At 35.7% G+C, this 20,344-nt stretch overlaps 2 protein-coding genes across 2 annotated transcripts; one reads left to right on the top strand and one right to left on the bottom strand.

The window, feature by feature from the left end:
* Positions 1-3,790: 3,790 nt before the first annotated feature.
* Positions 3,791-9,010, top strand: LOC141684125 (putative boron transporter 2). Its single transcript, XM_074488964.1, has 13 exons — positions 3,791-4,014; positions 4,606-4,826; positions 4,919-5,001; positions 5,091-5,283; positions 5,420-5,558; positions 5,862-6,027; positions 6,295-6,461; positions 6,558-6,731; positions 6,821-6,916; positions 7,126-7,263; positions 7,386-7,705; positions 7,809-8,076; positions 8,450-9,010. Exons 2-13 carry the CDS (start codon positions 4,723-4,725, stop codon positions 8,729-8,731), a joined length of 2,130 nt encoding a protein of 709 aa, XP_074345065.1. The 5' UTR covers positions 3,791-4,014; positions 4,606-4,722; the 3' UTR covers positions 8,732-9,010.
* A 194-nt stretch (positions 9,011-9,204) lies between these two features.
* On the bottom strand, positions 9,205-12,074 carry LOC141684127 (polygalacturonase At1g48100-like). Its single transcript, XM_074488965.1, has 6 exons — positions 11,209-12,074; positions 10,954-11,121; positions 10,759-10,803; positions 10,444-10,651; positions 10,270-10,351; positions 9,205-9,967 (listed from the first exon to the last, which is right to left on the bottom strand). Exons 1-6 carry the CDS (start codon positions 11,641-11,643, stop codon positions 9,460-9,462), a joined length of 1,446 nt encoding a protein of 481 aa, XP_074345066.1. The 5' UTR covers positions 11,644-12,074; the 3' UTR covers positions 9,205-9,459.
* Between the last annotated feature and the right edge of the window lie 8,270 nt (positions 12,075-20,344).

Here is a 20,344-nt window from a genome sequence, read left to right as displayed (position 1 = left end):
GACACTTAGTTCCCCTTTAGCACCCAAGATGAATAGCAAGCAGATCAAGACTTAAGGAATTTAAAAGGTATATTAAAAGATTTTTATGATCATGATGATGAATACATTGAATTTATAAATGAAGAGAGTAGTGATGAGAGTTGGCATTCAGATGGAAGCACACAGATAGTGATGATCCTGATCTTATCTTTGTGACTCATGTTGATGAGATGGTTAATGAAGACATGGATGGTTTCCTCTGCTCAGATTCCACAGTTTATGTCGATTCAGATGAAGAGGGGATGGTTTCTAACTCAATTAATGATGATCAAGAGATTAGATATCCTATTTTCATTGAGAAAATATACATGATTAAACCTCAGTTTCAGACAATGCTTTAGGGATTCCAAGCATTTTAGAGATGTGGTTAAAAAGCATGTCATCATTGAGAGAAGGCCAATAACAAATATGAGAAAATTTGGTAAGAAATTTCAATATATATGTCTAAAATTCTGCCCCGGAAGATATATGTATCTCTTATGCACAAAGGCAGCAAAACATATTAGATTAAGAATTCAATCAACAAGCATACATGCATGCCTACATTTAAGCAGGAGAAGATAAACAGCAAGTGGATTGTTGATCATTATTATGAGACTGAGCGAAGAATGAATCCAACCTGGCATGACAATGCATTCCATAAAAAAATTATGAATGACTTCAAGTGTGATGTTAGTAAGCATGTTGTGTACATAGCCAAAAAAAGTATTAATAAAAATCAATGGCACACATGAGGAGCAGTACCCAATGGTGTGGAAGTATGCATATGAGATGATGAAGGTGCTTCCAGAGAGTATAGTGAAGATTTTGACTGAAAATTCTGATGTCAACACAAATAAAGGTAGGTTTATAATGTTGGGCTTGTTGGGCATGCCCAACTTCACATTAGTATGATATTATCCGCTCTAGGCCGAGCCCGCACAAATTTATTTTTGGGCAACTCCCAAAAGGCCTCATACTAATGGAGTTAATTGGGCGCTTATATGCTAGCAATCTTCCCCTCCTACAAACGATGTGGGACAACTCCTAAAAATCTACCCTTTACACATCGGGTTCATCACCTGCCAGATCTGCCTCCTGATTGTGTGATGTCTCCCCTTTTGACCCATACTGGAATCTTTTTGGCATTCTCACTCCCCTTAGGCCCATACTGGAAGGTCCAACTACCTCCCGCACATCCTGGGGTAGCCCACCCACCTCCTCTTAGGTCCATTTTGGAAGCCCATCGAGATTGTTATGGACTCTTATAACCTTACCTTTGATACCAATTGTTGGACTGCAAAGCAGACCTTAACTCCATATTAGTATGATATTGTCCGCTTTGGGCCGAGCCCACATGGATTTATTTTTGGGGCACTCCCCAAAAGACCTCATACTAATTGAGTTATCTGCCTACTTTTATTCTAGCAATCTGCCCCTCCCACAACCTATGTGGAACAACTTCTAATAACCTCCCCTTCACACATCGGGATCGACACCTGCTGAATCTACCTCCTGATTGTGTGATATGGCTCCCCCTTGACCCATAATAGAAATCCATCTTGCTATCTGCCACCCCCTAGGCCCATACTCGAAGGCCCGTCTTCCTTCCCCTTAAGTTTATCTTAGGGTGGCTCGTCTGCCGCTTCTTAGGTACATACTAGAGCCACACGAGAATAAGGGGCATATTTTGTGTCAAGATGGGGACTAGTATTTATGTATTTCTCAGAAAGCACAAAATGAGAGTACTACTAGTGGAACTGATGGTATAGAAAAGGAGGAAACTATAAATCAGGCAGATAAATGAGCAACAAATCAAGGTTCACAGAGTGGGAGTAAGAAGGATGGAAAAAGAGTGGCAACTGTAGAGCTTGAAACTTGGAAAAGACAAGAAGTTACAAGTCTCGGACAACTACAAGCTGCCAAAAAAGCTAAAGCCCAAACTACTCAAAAGGGGACTACAAAGAAGATTAGGAAGTCATGACTGATTTTAGTTTTTAAGTTCTTATTTTGTTAATGTAAATTTTTGCTTCTAATTGTCATCTTTCGAAAATTTGCAAGACTACAAATGACACACTTTTGGTACCTTTTCAATTGTAAGAACGTGAATGGTAATGGAAAATTGCAAGACCATGTATGAAAAAGCTGGAAAGTTCGTATTTTAATGTGGAATTCTTACTCTTTTTTTATTACATAGGACATAGATTACAATTGATCAACATAAAGTACAACCTAATATTTTCAATCTACTTCATGAATGCCTTTCATTAGCACAAATGACAACACTACAAACATGAATAAATTTATTAGCTGCCACTTTCAAACCAGGTGCTTCAGTAATTTTATTTCATCTACATGATTACAACCATTTTTAGCATCTTCAAAATGTCTAATCCTCCTCATTAGTACAGTATAACATTCTTGCTTCGATCCACAAAAGGCTCATCAACCCATTAAAAGTAGTTGCATCCATTGCTATCATCACCACAACCCAAGAACGTACGCCAACCATTTGTTTATATCTAAACTATATTTTATACTATCCGTTTACAACAAAAACACCTCTGTATTATAAAGATAGTTAAAGTGCTTCAACTGGATTTTATTTTAGCTTTAGGGTTATATGCACAGTTTGTGTGTATCACATGTCTTATATAGGCTCCGTTTGGGAGTGTTGTTGAATACTGCTATGTTGTGAGAAAAAGTGCTGGTGAAAAAAGTGTTGTGAGGAAAATTAGATGATTGTCTGGTAATTTTTTTAATTTATGCATATTTTGAGATATAACATATAAAAATAATATTTTTGAGAAGGTTTGATGATAGCTTTTAGACCAAAAGCGTTTTTCCAGACAGCAGCTTTTAGAAATTGCCAAACACCTTTCTGATAGATTTTCAGCAAAAAGCTGTTGTACCTATTTACAACAGCAATATCAAACGGAGCCATAGTTTCAACAGAGCCGTTGAATCTCTTCAAGGATAAAAATACTCTTGCTTTTGTTAACCCCCCGTTAATGGCGTCTATGCGGAACCCTTTTTTTGCTTTAAAATGATTTATCCCTCGAGCAAATATTAAGTCAAATAAATTGGCAACCAAATTACAATTTAAATACAATACAAGCCATCAAAGTGCAATTTACTCTTAAATATCACATAAAATTTTGAAAAATTTACGAACTAAATAAATAAATTTAAGTGTGTTTAATATTTGATTTTGATTAAATTGTATTATTTTTATTTAGTTAATGATATGTGTGCATATGTGGGTATTCGTAAAATACATGTATGAGTATATATAATTTCTAGTAGTTCATATATTTGTCTATGCAATATAAATAAGCTGTTCAAAAACATTATTTATGAACATGTTCACGAACATCTTATTTAACTTGAAAATCGAATTATGATATTTTTAAGTTCATCTCATATATAAATCAAATTTTAAAATTATATTCATATTTACTTGTTTATAAATTAAATTGTATCCGAGCCGATTTTTTTTAACCAAACTGCTCGTGAGCTTATGACTCATTCACTGCAAGGATAAAGCTATTTAAAAAACAAAAATTTCTTCTAATTTAGAAATTTTGAGTAAATTATCAGCAATACAATGAGGTCCGTACTCATTTCACATTTGCCAACTAATTTCACCGACGGATTTAACAATTATTCTTCCCAAAACAGTCATTGATTATTACATAGGTCCTTATTAATTAATACACACTGTATCTGTGTTTATAAATCAGTTCAAGACAAAGATGCTGCAACATTGTTATCCTTTTCCCAAGAAAATAAAAAATAAAACCAGTATCACACACTGTAAAAAAAGAAACAATGGTAATGTAGTTGTATGAACCCATAAAAAAGGTTGGCAAAAATTTAAATTAATATCATGGGTTTCACAAGATGCTGCTTGGATACTTGGCATTAACCAGCTGTTCAGCTTCTGCCAATACCCAACTTTGCCTTTAACTTTCTACATCTGCTGCTTGTAATTTGGTAATTTATTATAGTAACATTTAACCACTTCTTGATGTTTGCAGTTTGTTGCGTCTATTTTTATCTTTTTCTTGATTGCTCTTGTTTCTTGAATGTGCCCATTTGTTTTACTCTGTAAGATTTAACTATATGCAGACTTTTAGATTTGAGTTGTTATTTTATTTGTCACACCCACCGTGTCTTTTACGAGATTCGAACCGTTGACATCCGGTAAAGGGAGCGAGGATACCGCTGTACCCAGAGTTGGTGTTGATGAGCTTTTGTTAGTGATGTTTTTTTAGACCCACATTATACTTGCCTTTAGCATTTTAAGTATCCTTTTTAACAGCCCTTTTTGGGCTTTATCTGTTTGGAAGTTTTGTTCAGATTTCTGTGGGTATGTACATATATATTCTTTAGAATTTAAACAAAGATTTGAAAAGGTTTTCTTGTTCACATCCTGGTCACTTGGTACTACATATTTGTGTGTACACATCTATATTATATTGTTGCACTTTGTAACTATAAATTTGTAACCTTTTTAATTTGTATCTTGTGTCTTGAATGAGTCCATTTTACTGTATAAATGAATGTAATGTACTGTTGTTGCAGTTTTGCATAAAATCTTGGAGTTGTAGTCAATCTCAGTTTTACAAAATCAAGAAAATCTTGTGCTAGTAGAAGCTATTGCTGTTTACTAGCTTTAGTTTCTTGAGAAAAGAAGAAAATATGGAAGAGAGTTTTGTTCCGTTTCGTGGTATCAAGAATGATGTTAATGGAAGGTTGATGTGCTATAAACAGGATTGGATTGGTGGTTTTAAATCAGGTGTAAGGTATGTTTACATTATGCCACCATGACTACATGGAATAATATCGAAATGGACATTTCCAATAGTTTGGATCTTTAACATATTTGTCTATTTAGGATTTTGGCCCCTACGACATATATATTTTTTGCTTCAGCAATTCCTGTGATATCATTTGGTGAACAACTGGAAAGAAGTACAGGTATAATATAAAAATTCTTAATGATCATATTTCTGTTTTCCCCATTCTCATACAATTTCGCATTTAAAACGATGCCTTTGGATCGACAGATGGATCACTTACAGCTGTGCAAACTTTAGCTTCTACTGCAATATGTGGTATTATACACTCTATAATGGGTGGTCAACCTTTGCTTATTCTTGGAGTTGCCGAACCTACTGTACTTATGTACACATTCATGTACAACTTTGCGAAGGATAGACCAGAGCTGGGACCAAAGCTCTTTCTAGCTTGGACTGGATGGTATTATACCCGTGCTTGCATTGATATATTGCACATTTGCACTTCAACATCTATTCTCCTGATAATTGAAGTTTCAGCTTAGAAAATTGTTCAAGTATCTTTCGTTTATATTGATTCATGAATGTTGTTTTTGCAGGGTATGTGTTTGGACTGCAATTTTGTTATTCCTTCTTGCTATTCTAGGAGCATGTTCAATCATTAATAGGTTCACTCGTCTTGCGGGAGAATTGTTTGGACTGCTTATTGCAATGCTTTTTATGCAAGAAGCCATAAAAGTAAGTGGAAATTTTGTTAATTTTGTATAGGTTTCATTAGTTGGTATTCAGATTTTGATATATCAGAAACAAAACATTGTGGTATTTTGAGCAACAGACTTATGGGAGACTAAAAAGGTAGGTGGTTGGGGACCAGTAGTTTTTATGGTTACCAATAAAAGTGGCTATAATGTATTTCATCTCATTGGTAGAATAGTAAGAAGCATTAAATTCTTGTTTTGACATGATGTTTGTGAGATTACTTTTTCGAGTATTCACTTGCAAGCATCTCTCTGTGATTACTGAATAAGTTGATGTATGTAGGGACTTATCGATGAATTTCGTATACCGAACAGAGAAAATAGCCATTTGTCAGAATACCTTCCTTCATGGAGGTTTGCCAATGGTATGTTTGCCCTGGTTATGTCATTTGGCCTTCTGCTCACCGCATTGAAAAGTCGCAAAGCAAGATCTTGGCGATATGGCTCTGGTAAGCACACTCACATAAATTTAAATGATATTGGACTGAATGAAACTTTAAAATGTGCAACCCCGACTTCTTTCATGAAGGAAGATTCTTAAATCATAATGAACAAAGTTGATGGTGGTAAAAGGCTTGGCAGCATTTAGTGTCAGAAATAATTGGGATCGCCCTCTGGGATAAAAATTGATAGTTGCATATTTCTTTTAGTTAGCTTGAGGTGCATTAATCATGTTTCCATTCTTCTAAGACCATGTTCCATGTCACCCTACACAGGTTGGCTTCGAGGCCTTATAGCGGATTATGGTGTTCCATTATTGGTTGTTGTCTGGACAGCTGCCTCTTACATACCAGCCGGTAATGTTCCAGAAGGAATTCCAAGGCGCCTTCTTAGCCCAAATCCATGGTCTCCGGGTGCATACAGCAACTGGACAGTCATGAAGGTAAGTTTCTTTCTTGATACAGAAGCAGATTATGTAGCATCTTCCTTCTCTTGAAATGATATTATAATATAAACGGTTGTGATTGCTGATCCCCAGGACATGATACAAGTTCCAGTCCTCTACATAATTGGAGCTTTTATTCCAGCCACTATGATTGCAGTTCTGTACTATTTTGACCACAGTGTGGCATCTCAACTTGCACAGCAGAGTGAATTCAACTTGCGAAAGCCACCTTCATTTCATTATGATTTATTTTTATTAGGATTTATGGTAAGGAGAAATCCTTCTAATCTACTCTCACATTTTAGTTGTTTTATATAATTAACACTGTATTTCAGCGACTTTCTTCAATGTTGCAGGTCATATTCTGTGGTCTTACAGGGATTCCTCCATCAAATGGTGTCATTCCACAATCTCCGATGCATACTAAGAGTTTGGCTACACTTAAGCATCAGGTTTTTATTAGACAAGAACTTCTCCTTTTGGCGATCAACTAATGATAAAATCTTTATACTAAAGCTGAATTTCATTGTTGTCTACACATAATAAGAAAGCATCCACTCATTTAACTACATTGTCATTCACAATTTACTTTAAGATGATCACATTTATATTCACAGAGCTCAACATATTCATTGCTTCTTTGTCCTCTATGTGCATTCAGCTTCTTCGAAATCGATTGGTGAAAACAGCACGTGAATGTTTGGGTAAGAATGCCAGTTTGGTTCAAGTATATGGAAAGTTGCAAGAAGCTTATCAAGAGATGCAGAGTCCACTAATTTACCAAGAGCCATCAGCTCGAGTATGGTGCTTTCACGACTTAATCAATTCATCCATATATGATAGTTTTCTTTTTCTTCCCATGCTACTATCTGAACTACATACACATGTAGTAAACATTGTTCAAACTTTATTCCTGAACAGAGATTAAATGAATTGAAAGAGTCAACGACTAAATCAGCTTCAAGCATAGAAAATACTAGTGCTCCAGTTGATGAGTCGATATTTGATGTTGAGAAAGAGATTGATGATTTGATACCTGTTGAGGTGAAAGAACAGCGACTCAGTAACTTGCTTCAATCTTTAATGGTGGGAGGATGCCTTGCAGCCATGCCTCTTCTGAAAAAGATCCCAACATCAGTACTCTGGGGATACTTTGCATACATGGCTGTTGAAAGCTTACCAGGAAACCAGTTTTGGGAGCGGATCCTACTGCTATTCACAGCTCCAAGTAGAAGATACAAGTAGCTACTTTCAAATCTAAACAAAATTACAAATTCAGTTATGTTGTACACTTTTAAATGATTTTCTGCAACTAACCAGATGCATCTGTTTATGTTTTTACAGAATACTGGAGGATAACCACGCAACTTTTGTGGAAACTGTACCTTTTAAGACAATCGCCTTTTTCACAATTTTCCAAGCTGCTTACTTATTAATCACTTTTGGAATTACCTGGATTCCTCTTGCTGGGGTTTTGTTCCCTTTGATAATCATGCTTCTGGTTCCTATTAGACAATACATTTTGCCTAAGTTTTTCAAAGAGGGACACCTTCAAGATTTAGATGCAGCTGAGTATGAAGAGGCATCTGCTTTACCATATAATCTTGCAATGGTAAGCTTTCGGTCTTTCAAGGATATAAACTAATGTAGACCTAACTTCTAAAATGTCTCTTTCAGTTTCTCTGTCACGTAATATGTGTATTTGTATATTCATAAGAGTTAAGACAGATCTTTTTTAAGTCTGGTTCATTATTTTATATAATGATATAGTAAATTACAATGATATTTCTGGAAATTTCTTAGTTTTTTGTACTAGTTTCATTTAAAATCTAAGCTCTCAAGAGCAAGAACCACAAAATATCATGATGTTTGTGTTATCTGCAATATATTTGTAGTCAGTGGTTGTCTCATTCTTTAAGTATATTTTTTAAGCAGACTTTCTCATCTAAGCTTGTATTCTTGTTTTGCTATCAATTTATTTGCAGGACACGGAGATAGGTTCGAGTGCTTCATTTGCGGATGACAGAGAGATTTTTGATGATGTTATTACCAGAAGCCGGGGAGAGATCAGACGCATGTGCAGTGTGAAGTTGACAGGATGCAGTGAGAAACCACGGAAAAGTTTCATCAAAAGTTTCTCTGATAAAGGATATAGTCCCCGATTAAGTGAAATCAGAGGAGATCTAAGTCCTCGGTTTGGAGGAAGAGGGCCATTTAGTCCCAGGACCACGGAAGGAAAACCTTCACTTTTAGGAAAACAAATTTGATGCTCTAGAAAAGATTCAAGTCTGTCAAAATTCAATTTATTGCTAAGGATATTCAAGGAAATGGTTCTATGAGTTTGCAGATGGCATGCAATGAATATGATTCTCAAATTGTCTGCAAAGCTACAAAAATGGAGTATGAACGCCATAACCATGTATAGGTACTCTGAAAGTTGTGTTTTACAAACATTTGTAAAAATATTTTCCACATTTTTTGTATCCGTATAGCATGATGCGAGGAGATCCTCTATTTATGTGAAAGAAGCGAATTATTTGGCTTCAGAGTCGGGGTAGCTGAATTCAGAACCTAGATAGATTTTGAAAGAAATAGTTTGTCCTTAATTTGCCAAAGAACACCAACCTGGGATATCTGTATGCACAATTCCAACATAGATAACATTTTTTATATCATGCCAACCTAGTCTTTTGTAGAACAAGTGAAATACAAATCCTTAATATTATTATTATAGATCTAGTTTAAGTAAAACAGTGATCTTTATTAATGCAGAAATCTTATATATGTCACATCCCCTAGTTACATAGTAGGCCAAAATTCACATCACTCAATAAGGGAAAGGAATCCCAAAGGGATGGATCTTTTGTGACCAACAATCAGCCAAGATCCATGTCCTAATAGCTCTAACCTGTGGATCTCTTTTTTACATATCTATATATGCAGTATTAATCCTTATATAATTAACTATGCAGATTGCAGACGCATAATATAGCTCTCAAGAAGAACAGTGTAATCTGTAGTTCTCTACTTCTGAGGCTGGCTCTCCATCGAGTAGACAATCGATAGGGGGAATTGTCAATGTTTCTTGATTTCCATATGTATTCCAACAGAAAGGATCATCCACCAATTCCCCTTCTTCTGGAAGAAGCTCGACTTCTGACATCGTTATGTTTGTGCAAGGAACGGAGTCGCTACATGCAAAATGTATAGGAGGGCTTCGAACATCATAAGTTCCCTTAATGTTCCTGAATGATATATCTTTAACGTATACAGCTGAAGTTTGGTTTAGGCAAGCCTTGTTTGAGCAGTAGTATTGGTCTATGATCACACAGTTTCTTACATTTTCCATTTGAATATTTTCGAATGAAATGCCTGTTACTGACCCTGCTCCTCCTTGCCATGTCTTGATCCTCACCCCGTTGTCCGAATCCTTTATTATAGCGTTTCGTACAGTTATGTTCGACACACATGCTTGAGAATTGTGCACTCCTAAGCTTCCAATACTACAATTTCACAAAGTTAAGAGCTCAAAACAGTGTAAAAACTGAAAAAAGTCGAATGAAGTTGTCGGTGTCGCTAAAAACTCAAAACAGAGTAAAAGGTTGAATGAAGCAGTCACAACGATCAAGACTCATAACAGTGTAAACTGTCAGATGACAAATTTCATTTCTTTATATCAGAGAACATTTTATAAATTTTAATATTTCGAATGTTAAGACTGTTATGTATAAAAGGAGGGGAGTAAGGATCATGGGGGAGGGAATAACATATCGTCACTAGGCTATCACGAATAAAATTTGTGTACCTTATACCATGACCAGGGCCACATGTGACACCTTCTATGTTGACATTAGAACAGCCAGTTCCAATAGAAATGCAATCGTCTCCTGTGAACAAACAACAGGGCACACTTTTTAACATAAAGTTCACAAGCCAAATACTACAAGAATCTCTGTGGAGCATATATTAGCATTCTCACCATTTCCAATTACTGAGTCATATATGCCAACAAATTTTGTGTTTTCAATGTGAATCCCATCAGTATTGGGGCTTAATTTAGGAGAAGAAATGGACAATTTCTCAATCAACACCCCTTCACAACCATCAAATTTCATGTGAAACATTGGACTGTTCTTGATTCTTAGACCGCTCACCACTATGTTGGAGCTCATGAAGAATCGGATTAGCTGTAAATACAAACATGTTTCGATCATTATTCGATGCAATATAATTTGTAATCTATACATTATTCATATAATTAAGTTATAGCCAAGTTTCAGATTGTTCAACTTACAGCAGGGCTGTCACAAGGTCCAGGCAAAGTTGATCCATTGGGACCCTGAAATGCCATTTCTTGGTTCATTTAGTCATCATGGTTATTCATTCCCAAACAAGATATGTCACAAAAAAATGTACAAAACAAAAAATGCATAGGGGTACATGAAATTTTTTATATACTTTAGTTGAAAGTGTGTGGAGGGGAACATACTCTGTGAGGTTTGCATGGAAGTTCCCACCATTGCTGACCATTGCCTTCAATGGTGCCTATTCCAGTGAATGTCATATCATCTAGTCTGTAAAACACAAGCCATTGCTTATTGCTATCCTTTTCAGGCCAGCAATCTGGACCATTAGGTGGCATTAGAACACCATCAACCTACATAACATCAGAAGTCTAACTCTGAGCAAAAGTTACATTTTGGTGGTAAAATTAAACAAAATATGAAAAAAAAAATGTTCTTACTTGAAAGATGAGCCCTGGTTTACATGGACCATAAAAGACAGTTGAAGTTATCATAAATGTACAATCTGCAGGAGCTAAAACAACAGCTGATTCAACAGCACAAGCTGCTTTCCAGGCATCCCTGAATGCTGCAGTGTCATCAGTTGTACCATCTCCAACTGCACCGAAAGATGTAACATCGAATACGCAACCTGATGTAGTATTTCCAGGGTCATTAGGCTCATCAGAAACTGGTGGAGGATCAGTGTTGGGGTCTGAAGGAACTGGAGGAGGATATGAAGGAGATTGATAAACAGGGGGCTCAGGGCTAGGTAAAACAGGGGGTTTCTTAGGCTTTTGCTTCTTGTGATAATGATATCTTCCTTCTGCATTTTTTGAATTCAAGAACAAGAGAATTATAATGAGAAAACACAAATTCCCATGAAAGAAATCCATTCTAAGTAAACACTTTCTGAAATAATAACTTAAGAGATTTCAAAGTGCAAAAGAACAAGAAAGGGGGAGCTAGAACAGGGAGTTAACAGTTGAGAGAACTAGTGGGATGGACCATTTGAAGTTGGAGGTGTTGTTATATATACAACTACACATGTATGCAGTTTAAGAACTGAAAAAAGGTTGTTGAGGACAAGATACTTCATGCAACAGACAGACACGTGTAAAGCTAGTGGTGGACATTATTATATGCTATGGGAGGATTGGTTCTCTGTTGCAATTAGGTAGGATGGTCTCTTCTCTGTTTCTCCTCCAGCCCTTCTTGGCAGTACCAACATTTTTACTACATCAAGTACTGTAAATCTTTGTACATCCTTATTCATCTCTACCTTCTACATTCGGAAGCACTATAAATTCCCGACTATTTCTTATTATTTCAACTATGCGTAATGAAATAAGATATGCGTCTATCTCATTCTACTCGTACTCACCGTTAATCATATTATGTGCATAAAAACTGCGTCAATCTTATTCTACGCTTACTCACTTCACTGTTGACTACATTATGTTTATTGAGCGGGACATCCGGTTATGTTCGGTATCTTCCAAGTTTTCTGAATTTATTAATTTTCCTGAGATCTAGCTTTAAATCACCTTTTTTCATTTTTGTTGTACCAGCGCATCTTTGTTTGACTGGTTGTTCTATAGCTTGAAGATGTGGTGTTCCTTGTGCAATAATCCTAGAATTTTCTTTCTATTCACGAGAGGGGCTGTCATGTCTATCTATCAGCTTGGAATTGCTTGTGACCTCTTCTTGAGTTTTGAGGCCCTGGCTTTCTTGATAAGTGTGCCAGGTCCAGAAAAACACACTCCACTTCAAATCTAACTTAGAATTTCATGGTCAAATCTAAAGTATAATGTCCATCAGCAGCTCTCCTGAGTAAACTTGACTCGACTTAATTAATTAGCTTGTCAATAAACTCGACTTAGCTGGTCTTTTCAAACGATTCGAGTTTGATAACAGATTTCAAGTCGTTTAACTTAAAAGAGCGGCTCGACTTGTTTAAAAAACCTCAAACTCAAACTTGTTTTACTGAATACTCAACTCGGTTCGAATTACAACACTCAGTGTGGTATAGATGTGAAAAAAAAGGCAATAAGAGGGGGTACTGTGATGTAAAATGGATTATATGTATAAGCTCAGCTGTGAATGCACAATATGTTTGGGGAAGTCCCGTGAAGATGTTTTGTAATTTAGCTTGGCTTTAGGGTTGTGGCCATGGAAGTTTGAAGCATAAATAATAAAGTAGCTAGGTTCACGACAATAGAATTAAACCATTCACGGGTCCATGCTTCTCTTTATACACCCACCAATTTACTTGCCCCCTCGTTTCACATTTATACAGACATCCCAACAGGAGTCAAGAGTTCAAGTAAAACTTCAATTCTGTTAAAATACAAGCATTAATGAAGTTTAATTATTACCCTAATTTCGAGAATTTAAAGATTTGACCATTACTTTGAGAATCTATAACAACCACTATGACATAAATTATTGTCGACCTGTAGAATTGTTTGAAGTTGTGAAAATAACCTTGTAAAAAATAACCTGTAGAATTATATATCCGTCATTGTATCGGATAGCTAGAAATTCAGGAATTCAACATTCACATGCTGTGCTTGTTTTCTTCGCAGGATCAGTACTGCATTTAGCTGATGTGATATATAGACACACAAACATACCCCTATATGTGTTCATGTTCATGAATCTACAAACACACACACACTTGCATGCATCTGTATATATGTGTGCGTAGGCAGATTTAAAGAGGGCACGCGTCACCTTATACTTGCATTATGTTTATCACGGGTGCATGAAATGTAGCTTTATGATGGTCACGGATAGATAAGTGACTGAACTATCAAATGCACAAGCATCAACCCAGAGAAGAGATTGTTATATATATACTTTGACGTATAAGTCAGGTTTTTTGCTGATTACCATACCCTGTCCACATAATAATATACTCTTAATTAATCCTTAATACAAACAACAATTATGGGATTAGGGCATGCAGAGGGACAAAATATTTGACAAACACAAAAGTACAATTATAAATATTTTTAAGTTATTTTCTGTGTGTGATTTGATTCTGTCGATATGTAATTTAATTAAGTTGTGGGTTTTGTTATAGAATATACAGTCTCAGAACAGGCCCAAGGTAATCAGCAAGCCCAAGGAAAGCAACAGGCCCAAAACAAAATCAACACAGATGCAGTCACTTTAAATAGAAAGATGAAGGCGCCAAATTCAGTTATGAAAAGTTAGTTACAGAATGTAGAGAGAGAGAGTTGTGCAGAGAGATTGAGAGAAGAAGAGGGAGTAATGCAATGATATAAATAAGATTCTAGATCTACTTGATCTTAATACAATTTATGTTCTTATTGATTCAATACAGTTAGCTAATTAGCTTCTTTAGTGTAAATGCTTGATAATTTGACATGGTATCAGAGCTTTGTCACATCTAAATCTTCCGCAATCTCTGATTACATCTCATAGATCTTGTTTAGTTGATTGCTGATTGATAATTTCTGATTGCTGGTGATTTCTTCTGTGTTTATTCAAGATTTCTTCAAGGTGTTGATATTGCTCATCACGTGTTTGATAAAATGTCAACACCAGAACGATCCTATGCTACAGCTGCAGCTGCATCCGTGATTGATGCAAATCATCCCTACTATCTTCATCCATCAGACAATCCTGGAATGTTGCTAACTACAGTTGTGCTAAATGAGCAGAACTACTCACAGTGGAATCGATCCATGATAATTGCTCTATCCTCAAAGTTGAAGCTAGGTTTTGTTGATGGATCATGTAACAAACCTGCTCTTACTTCTCCGTTATCTGCTCTTTGGATGCGATGCAATCATATGGTAATCTCTTGGATCTTAAATTCTGTTTCAACTGATATACGCAACAGTATAGTTTATATGAACTCTGCTCATCTTATCTGGAAAGATCTTGAGACTCGATATTCACAAAGTAATCTGCCAAAATTGTTTAATCTGCGAAAAGATATCTCTCAAATTACTCAAGGTTCACTTACAATTGCATCATACTATACAAAATTCAAGACTCTGAGTGATGAACTGGATAGCTTATCTGCTAGACCTAGGTGTACCTGTACACACTGTACGTGCAATGTTAACACGAAGTCAGATCAGTATGAATGCACTATTCAGTTAACACAATTTCTTATGGGATTAAGTGAACAATTCACCTCTGTTAGAGGTCAGATATTGCTGATGAAACCTGTACCTACTCTCAGTCAATGTTACTCTATTCTATTGCAAGAAGAGACTCAGAGAGATGTTCAACAGTCCTCCTACATGACTGGTCATAGTCTAGCAATGAATGTCAAGAACTCCTATTCTGGTCCTCAAAGAAAATTTGGACAAAATGGATCTACTTCCTCTGGCATGTCTAAGAAGACTACTGATGATACATTGATGTGTGATTTCTGTCATTTGAAAGGTCACATCAGGGATACTTGTTTTTGCTTACATGGTTATCCTCAGTGGCATAGGCTCTTTGGTAAACCAAAACCTAAACCTAGAGCAAAAGCAAACAATGTTACTTCTACTCCTCAATTAGCTGCAGATATTGGATCTTCTGGAAATCTGACTGATACTGGAGAGTCTAAAGGAACAGGTCTTTCTGATGATCAATATCAGAATCTTCTGAAAATGATTCAAGCAACTATGAAGACTGATGCAGCTTATTCTGGTACATCTTCTGCTAATACTGTGCAGTTTGCAGGTACATTTCAGTTCTTGTCCTGTAATGCACATATTTCTGCCTCTATTTCATCAGATCAGTGGATTCTTGACTCAGGAGCCACTGATCACATCACATATTCTGTTGATAAACTTCACAATGTTCATTCTTGTTCTTCTCATTTACAACTGCCAAATGGTCACACTGTTTCTGTTACTCATATTGGAGACTTTCATTTAACTCCTGATATTATCCTGTCCTCAGTGTTGTGTGTTCCTTCTTTTACCTACAATTTGCTATCTATTCCTAAACTCACTGCTACATCTAAAGCAAGTGTTGTGTTTACTTCTCATGCATGTCTCTTACAGGACCCTACATGGAAGAGGGCTGTAGAGATTGGTAAATTTCAGAATGGATTATATCTGTTCCAGCCTTCTACTTCTCAGATTTCTACTTGTAATTCTGTTTCCAAATCTTCTGTTGATATGTGGCATGCAAGAATGGGGCATGTCCCACTTGCAATGCTCAAGTTACTGCCAGTTTCCTGTAATATGACTGATCTGTCAATTTGTGACAGTTGTCACCTAGCTAAGCAACCTAGATTACCCTTTTCAAACAGTACTTCCAGCTCTTCTTCTTTGTTTGAATTAGTTCATGTTGACCTTTGGGGTCCTTATCATTGTAAGACTCAAGGTAATTGTAATATGTTTCTTACTATACTTGATGACAAATCCAAAACTACTTGGGTTTTCCTGTTGAGTGATAAATCTCAGGTTTCTACTATTCTTGCTCAGTTTTTTGCTTATGTTCAAAATCACTTTCACACTTCTGTCAAGATCCTTAGGTCTGATAATGGTTCTGAGTTTATTAACAGATCTTTGGAAACTTGTTTAGCAACTCTTGGTATTATCCATCAAACCAGTTGCACATATACACCTCAGCAGAATGGCAAAGTGGAGCGTAAACATAGACAATTGCTCAACACTGCTAGAGCACTACGATTTCATGCTAGTTTACCTTTGCATTTTTGGGGTGATTGTATCTTAACTGCCACACATCTCATCAATAGAACCCCTTCTGTTTTACTTGCTGGTAAAACCCCATATGAGGTATTGTTTAAAGAACCTCCTATCTATGATGATCTTAAGGTGTTTGGTTCTTTATGCTTTGCCACTATTACTCCTCAGTCAAGGGATAAGTTTGCACCTAGGTCAGTAAAGGGGGTCTTCTTGGGGTATCCTTATGCCAAAAAGGGATTTAAAGTGTTAGATCTCACTACTAGAAGGGTGTTTATTTCAAGGGATGTCAAGTTCTTTGAGACGGTTTTTCCGTTTAAAGATATTGATACTTCTGCTCCAGCTTCTCTGTTTCCTTCTGTGTCTGATCCCTATAGTGATCCTCTACATATGGATTCATCTTCATCATTTGATACTACTGGTTCTATTGCCAGTACTCCTACTCTGTCTCCTACTCTATCTGACACTTTGGCTTCTATTCCTTCTACTAATACTGACTCTGTTACTGAGATTTCTCTGGAGAATACTTCATCTCCAATTCCCATCATTCCTTCTAGGCCTGTGAGGACAAAAATGTTGCCTGCTAAATATATAGATTACACCAATCTTCCTTCTATGTTCAATAAATCATCCAATACAGTACTTTACTCAGCTGATTCTATAACAACTGATCTTATTAATCACTTCTCTACTGATTATAATCACTTTGTCGCCAATGTGGCTAAGATCCCAGAACCTTACTCTTATAAACAAGCCGTGCATTCTCCAGAATGGTGTACAGCAATGTCAGTTGAACTTGCTGCTCTTGAGGCCAACAATACATGGCAGGTTGTTCCATTACCTGCAAATCAAAAGGTGGTTGGGTGTAAATGGCTTTATAAAGTCAAATATCAGCCTGATGGTTCAGTTGAACGTTACAAAGCTCGGTTGGTTGCTAAAGGGTATACTCAAACTGAAGGTCTTGACTACTTTGAGACGTTTGCTCCGGTCGCTAAGATGACTACTCTCAGAATTGTGTTAGCTTTGGCTGCTATATTTGGTTGGTCTATTACTCAGCTAGATGTCACCAATGCTTTCTTGCATGGTGACCTTGCTGAAGATGTGTACATGGCCCTACCTGATGGTTACTTTCCTTCTTCTGCTATTGTTAATACCTATCCCAATCTTCGACTGGTGTGTAAGCTTCTTAAGTCTTTATATGGCCTTAAATAGGCTCCTCGGGAATGGTTCAAGAAACTATCAGCTGCTCTTCTTCTGTTTGGCTTTGTCCAAACCCATAGTGATCACAGTCTATTTGTATACAAAACTGATTCCACCTTGACTGTTCTTATTGTATATGTGGACGACATGCTTCTAGCTGGCAATGACTCTTCGGTTCTTAGCAAGATCAAAGACTTTCTGAACACTCAATTCAAAATTAAGGATCTTGGACATCCTAAGTATTTCTTGGGCATTGAATTAGCTCGATCTACCTCTGGTATTTACCTACATCAGAAGAAATATACTACAGATATCCTTAAGGATATGTCTCTCTTGAATTGCAAAGTTTCTCACATTCCTTTAGAACAGAATCATGGTTTACTTACTGAGCAACTCACTGCTGATGTTTCTGATGTTTCATTGTATAGACGATTAGTTGGACGTCTTATATATTTGACTATCTCTAGGCCTGATATCTCATATACTGTGCAGACTTTGGCTCAGTTCATGGCTCATCCAAAACCTATTCATATGCAAGCTGTCATGAAACTTCTCAGGTATCTTAAGTACACTTGTGGTCAAGGGCTTCTGCTTTCCTCTCAGAGTTCTTTGTCTCTCACTGCATTCTGTGATGCTGATTGGGGGAGTTGTCAGCTCACTCGTCGCTCTATTACTGGTTTCTGTGTTCAATTAGGAGAGTCTCTCATTTCGTGGAAAAGTAAGAAGCAAGCAACTGTGTCGAGGTCTACGGCTGAGGCCGAATATCGTGCTATGGCAGATACTTCATGTGAAATAACATGGTTACTCTCTTTATTTTCTGAACTTCATTTGCCTATTTCAAGTCCTGCTCGTCTGTTCTGTGATAATCAATCAGCTATCTATATAGCTTCAAATCCGGTTTTCCATGAACGTACTAAGCACATCGAAATCGATTGTCATTATGTACGAGAAAAGCTTCAACAGGGGGTTATTGTGCCTGCTCATATTTCTACTTCCCATCAGCCTGCAGATCTTTTTACCAAGGCTCTTTCTGCTGCTCAGCTTCATTTTCTTCTTTCCAAGCTAGGTGTGTGTAATTTCTTTCACACTCCTACCTTGAGGGGGGATGTTATAGAATATACAGTCTCAGAACAGGCCCAAGGTAATCAGCAAGCCCAAGGAAAGCAACAGGCCCAAAACAAAATCAACACAGATGCAGTCACTTTAAATAGAAAGATGAAGGCGCCAAATTCAGTTATGAAAAGTTAGTTACAGAATGTAGAGAGAGAGAGTTGTGCAGAGAGATTGAGAGAAGAAGAGGGAGTAATGCAATGATATAAATAAGATTCTAGATCTACTTGATCTTAATACAATTTATGTTCTTATTGATTCAATACAGTTAGCTAATTAGCTTCTTTAGTGTAAATGCTTGATAATTTGACAGGTTTGCAGCTTTAATCTCTGTTTATTCAAGATTAAACATGATTGTTTAAGATAAAAAGGGTCTGTAAAGCACCTTTCCATCTCATACTCTCGTGTATGTGTGTGTGGGGGCTTAAAGTGCTCTTGGATTTCAAATTAGCATGTGGTAGGTTCAATAAGAGAACAGTACAAGAACAAACTAAGAAATTAAATATACAAACGCGTGTGTGAGAGAGAAAATTTTGAACACCATATAGTTTATCCGACAAGAAAATTTTGTATTATTGTTTATTTTTAATACACATCATGAAAATACACAAATACTAAAGTAATTTGTTGAAATTTAGTGTCGATTTTGTCTTTAACTTTTAGATACACGACATTAAGTACAAGACATAAATTAATATTAGGGTTAAATATTAAAATGGCATTCAACTAAACGCTATATATGTGTTTAATCATCAAACTTAATGAGATATCATTTAAATCACTAAAGTCATAATAAATATCAAACAAATACCTCAAAATATATGTTCGAGATTTAAAAATTATTTTATGGAGTTCTATCTAATTTTCTTAAATCATATTACAACCAAATGAAAATGTATAAATTCTAGTATTTTATATAATATAGTAATTTTTTTACAAATTTATCTACTATTTATTTTTAATTTTTTAATCATTTTATTTATTTAAATAAAAATAATTAGTAGATACATTTTTTAAAATCTCACAAAATCATCTAAAATAATATGAATTTATAACTTTTCATTTGGTTATAATAGTATTTAAGAAAAATGTTTAGAATTCCATAAAATGAATTTTAATTCTCGAACACATTATATTTTGAGGTATCTGTTTGATATTTATTATGGCTTTAGTGATCCAAATGATACCCCGTTAAGTTTGATGATTAAACAGATATATGACATTCAGTTGAGTGACCACTTTAATATTTAATCCATTAATATTATAATTAAATATTAATATTTATAACGAATATATGTATGTTTATAATAAATATATGCATATTTTTCTTTAAAATAATATTTTTTTTATAATATTGTATATAAGTGCGGTCTAAAGATACATGTTTTATATATTTTGTAAAAATTTGACCAAAAAACCTTTTATTTTTATTCATTTATTTATATAATTAATATTATATTATTTTTCAATTTTACACAAAAAATACGAAACAAAACAAAAGTACACGAAAACACACGAATCCTAAACGGGTCAGTTTTATATTTGACATTAAAATACACGAAATATGAAAATACACGACACAAAAATATATAATACGAAT

The sequence above is a fragment of the Apium graveolens genome, chromosome 9 (assembly GCF_009905375.1).
Source record: "Apium graveolens cultivar Ventura chromosome 9, ASM990537v1, whole genome shotgun sequence".
Classification (NCBI taxonomy): domain Eukaryota; kingdom Viridiplantae; phylum Streptophyta; class Magnoliopsida; order Apiales; family Apiaceae; genus Apium; species Apium graveolens.
Note: the sequence above shows the minus strand (reverse complement) of the source record. Positions and strands in the feature narration are given on the sequence as shown.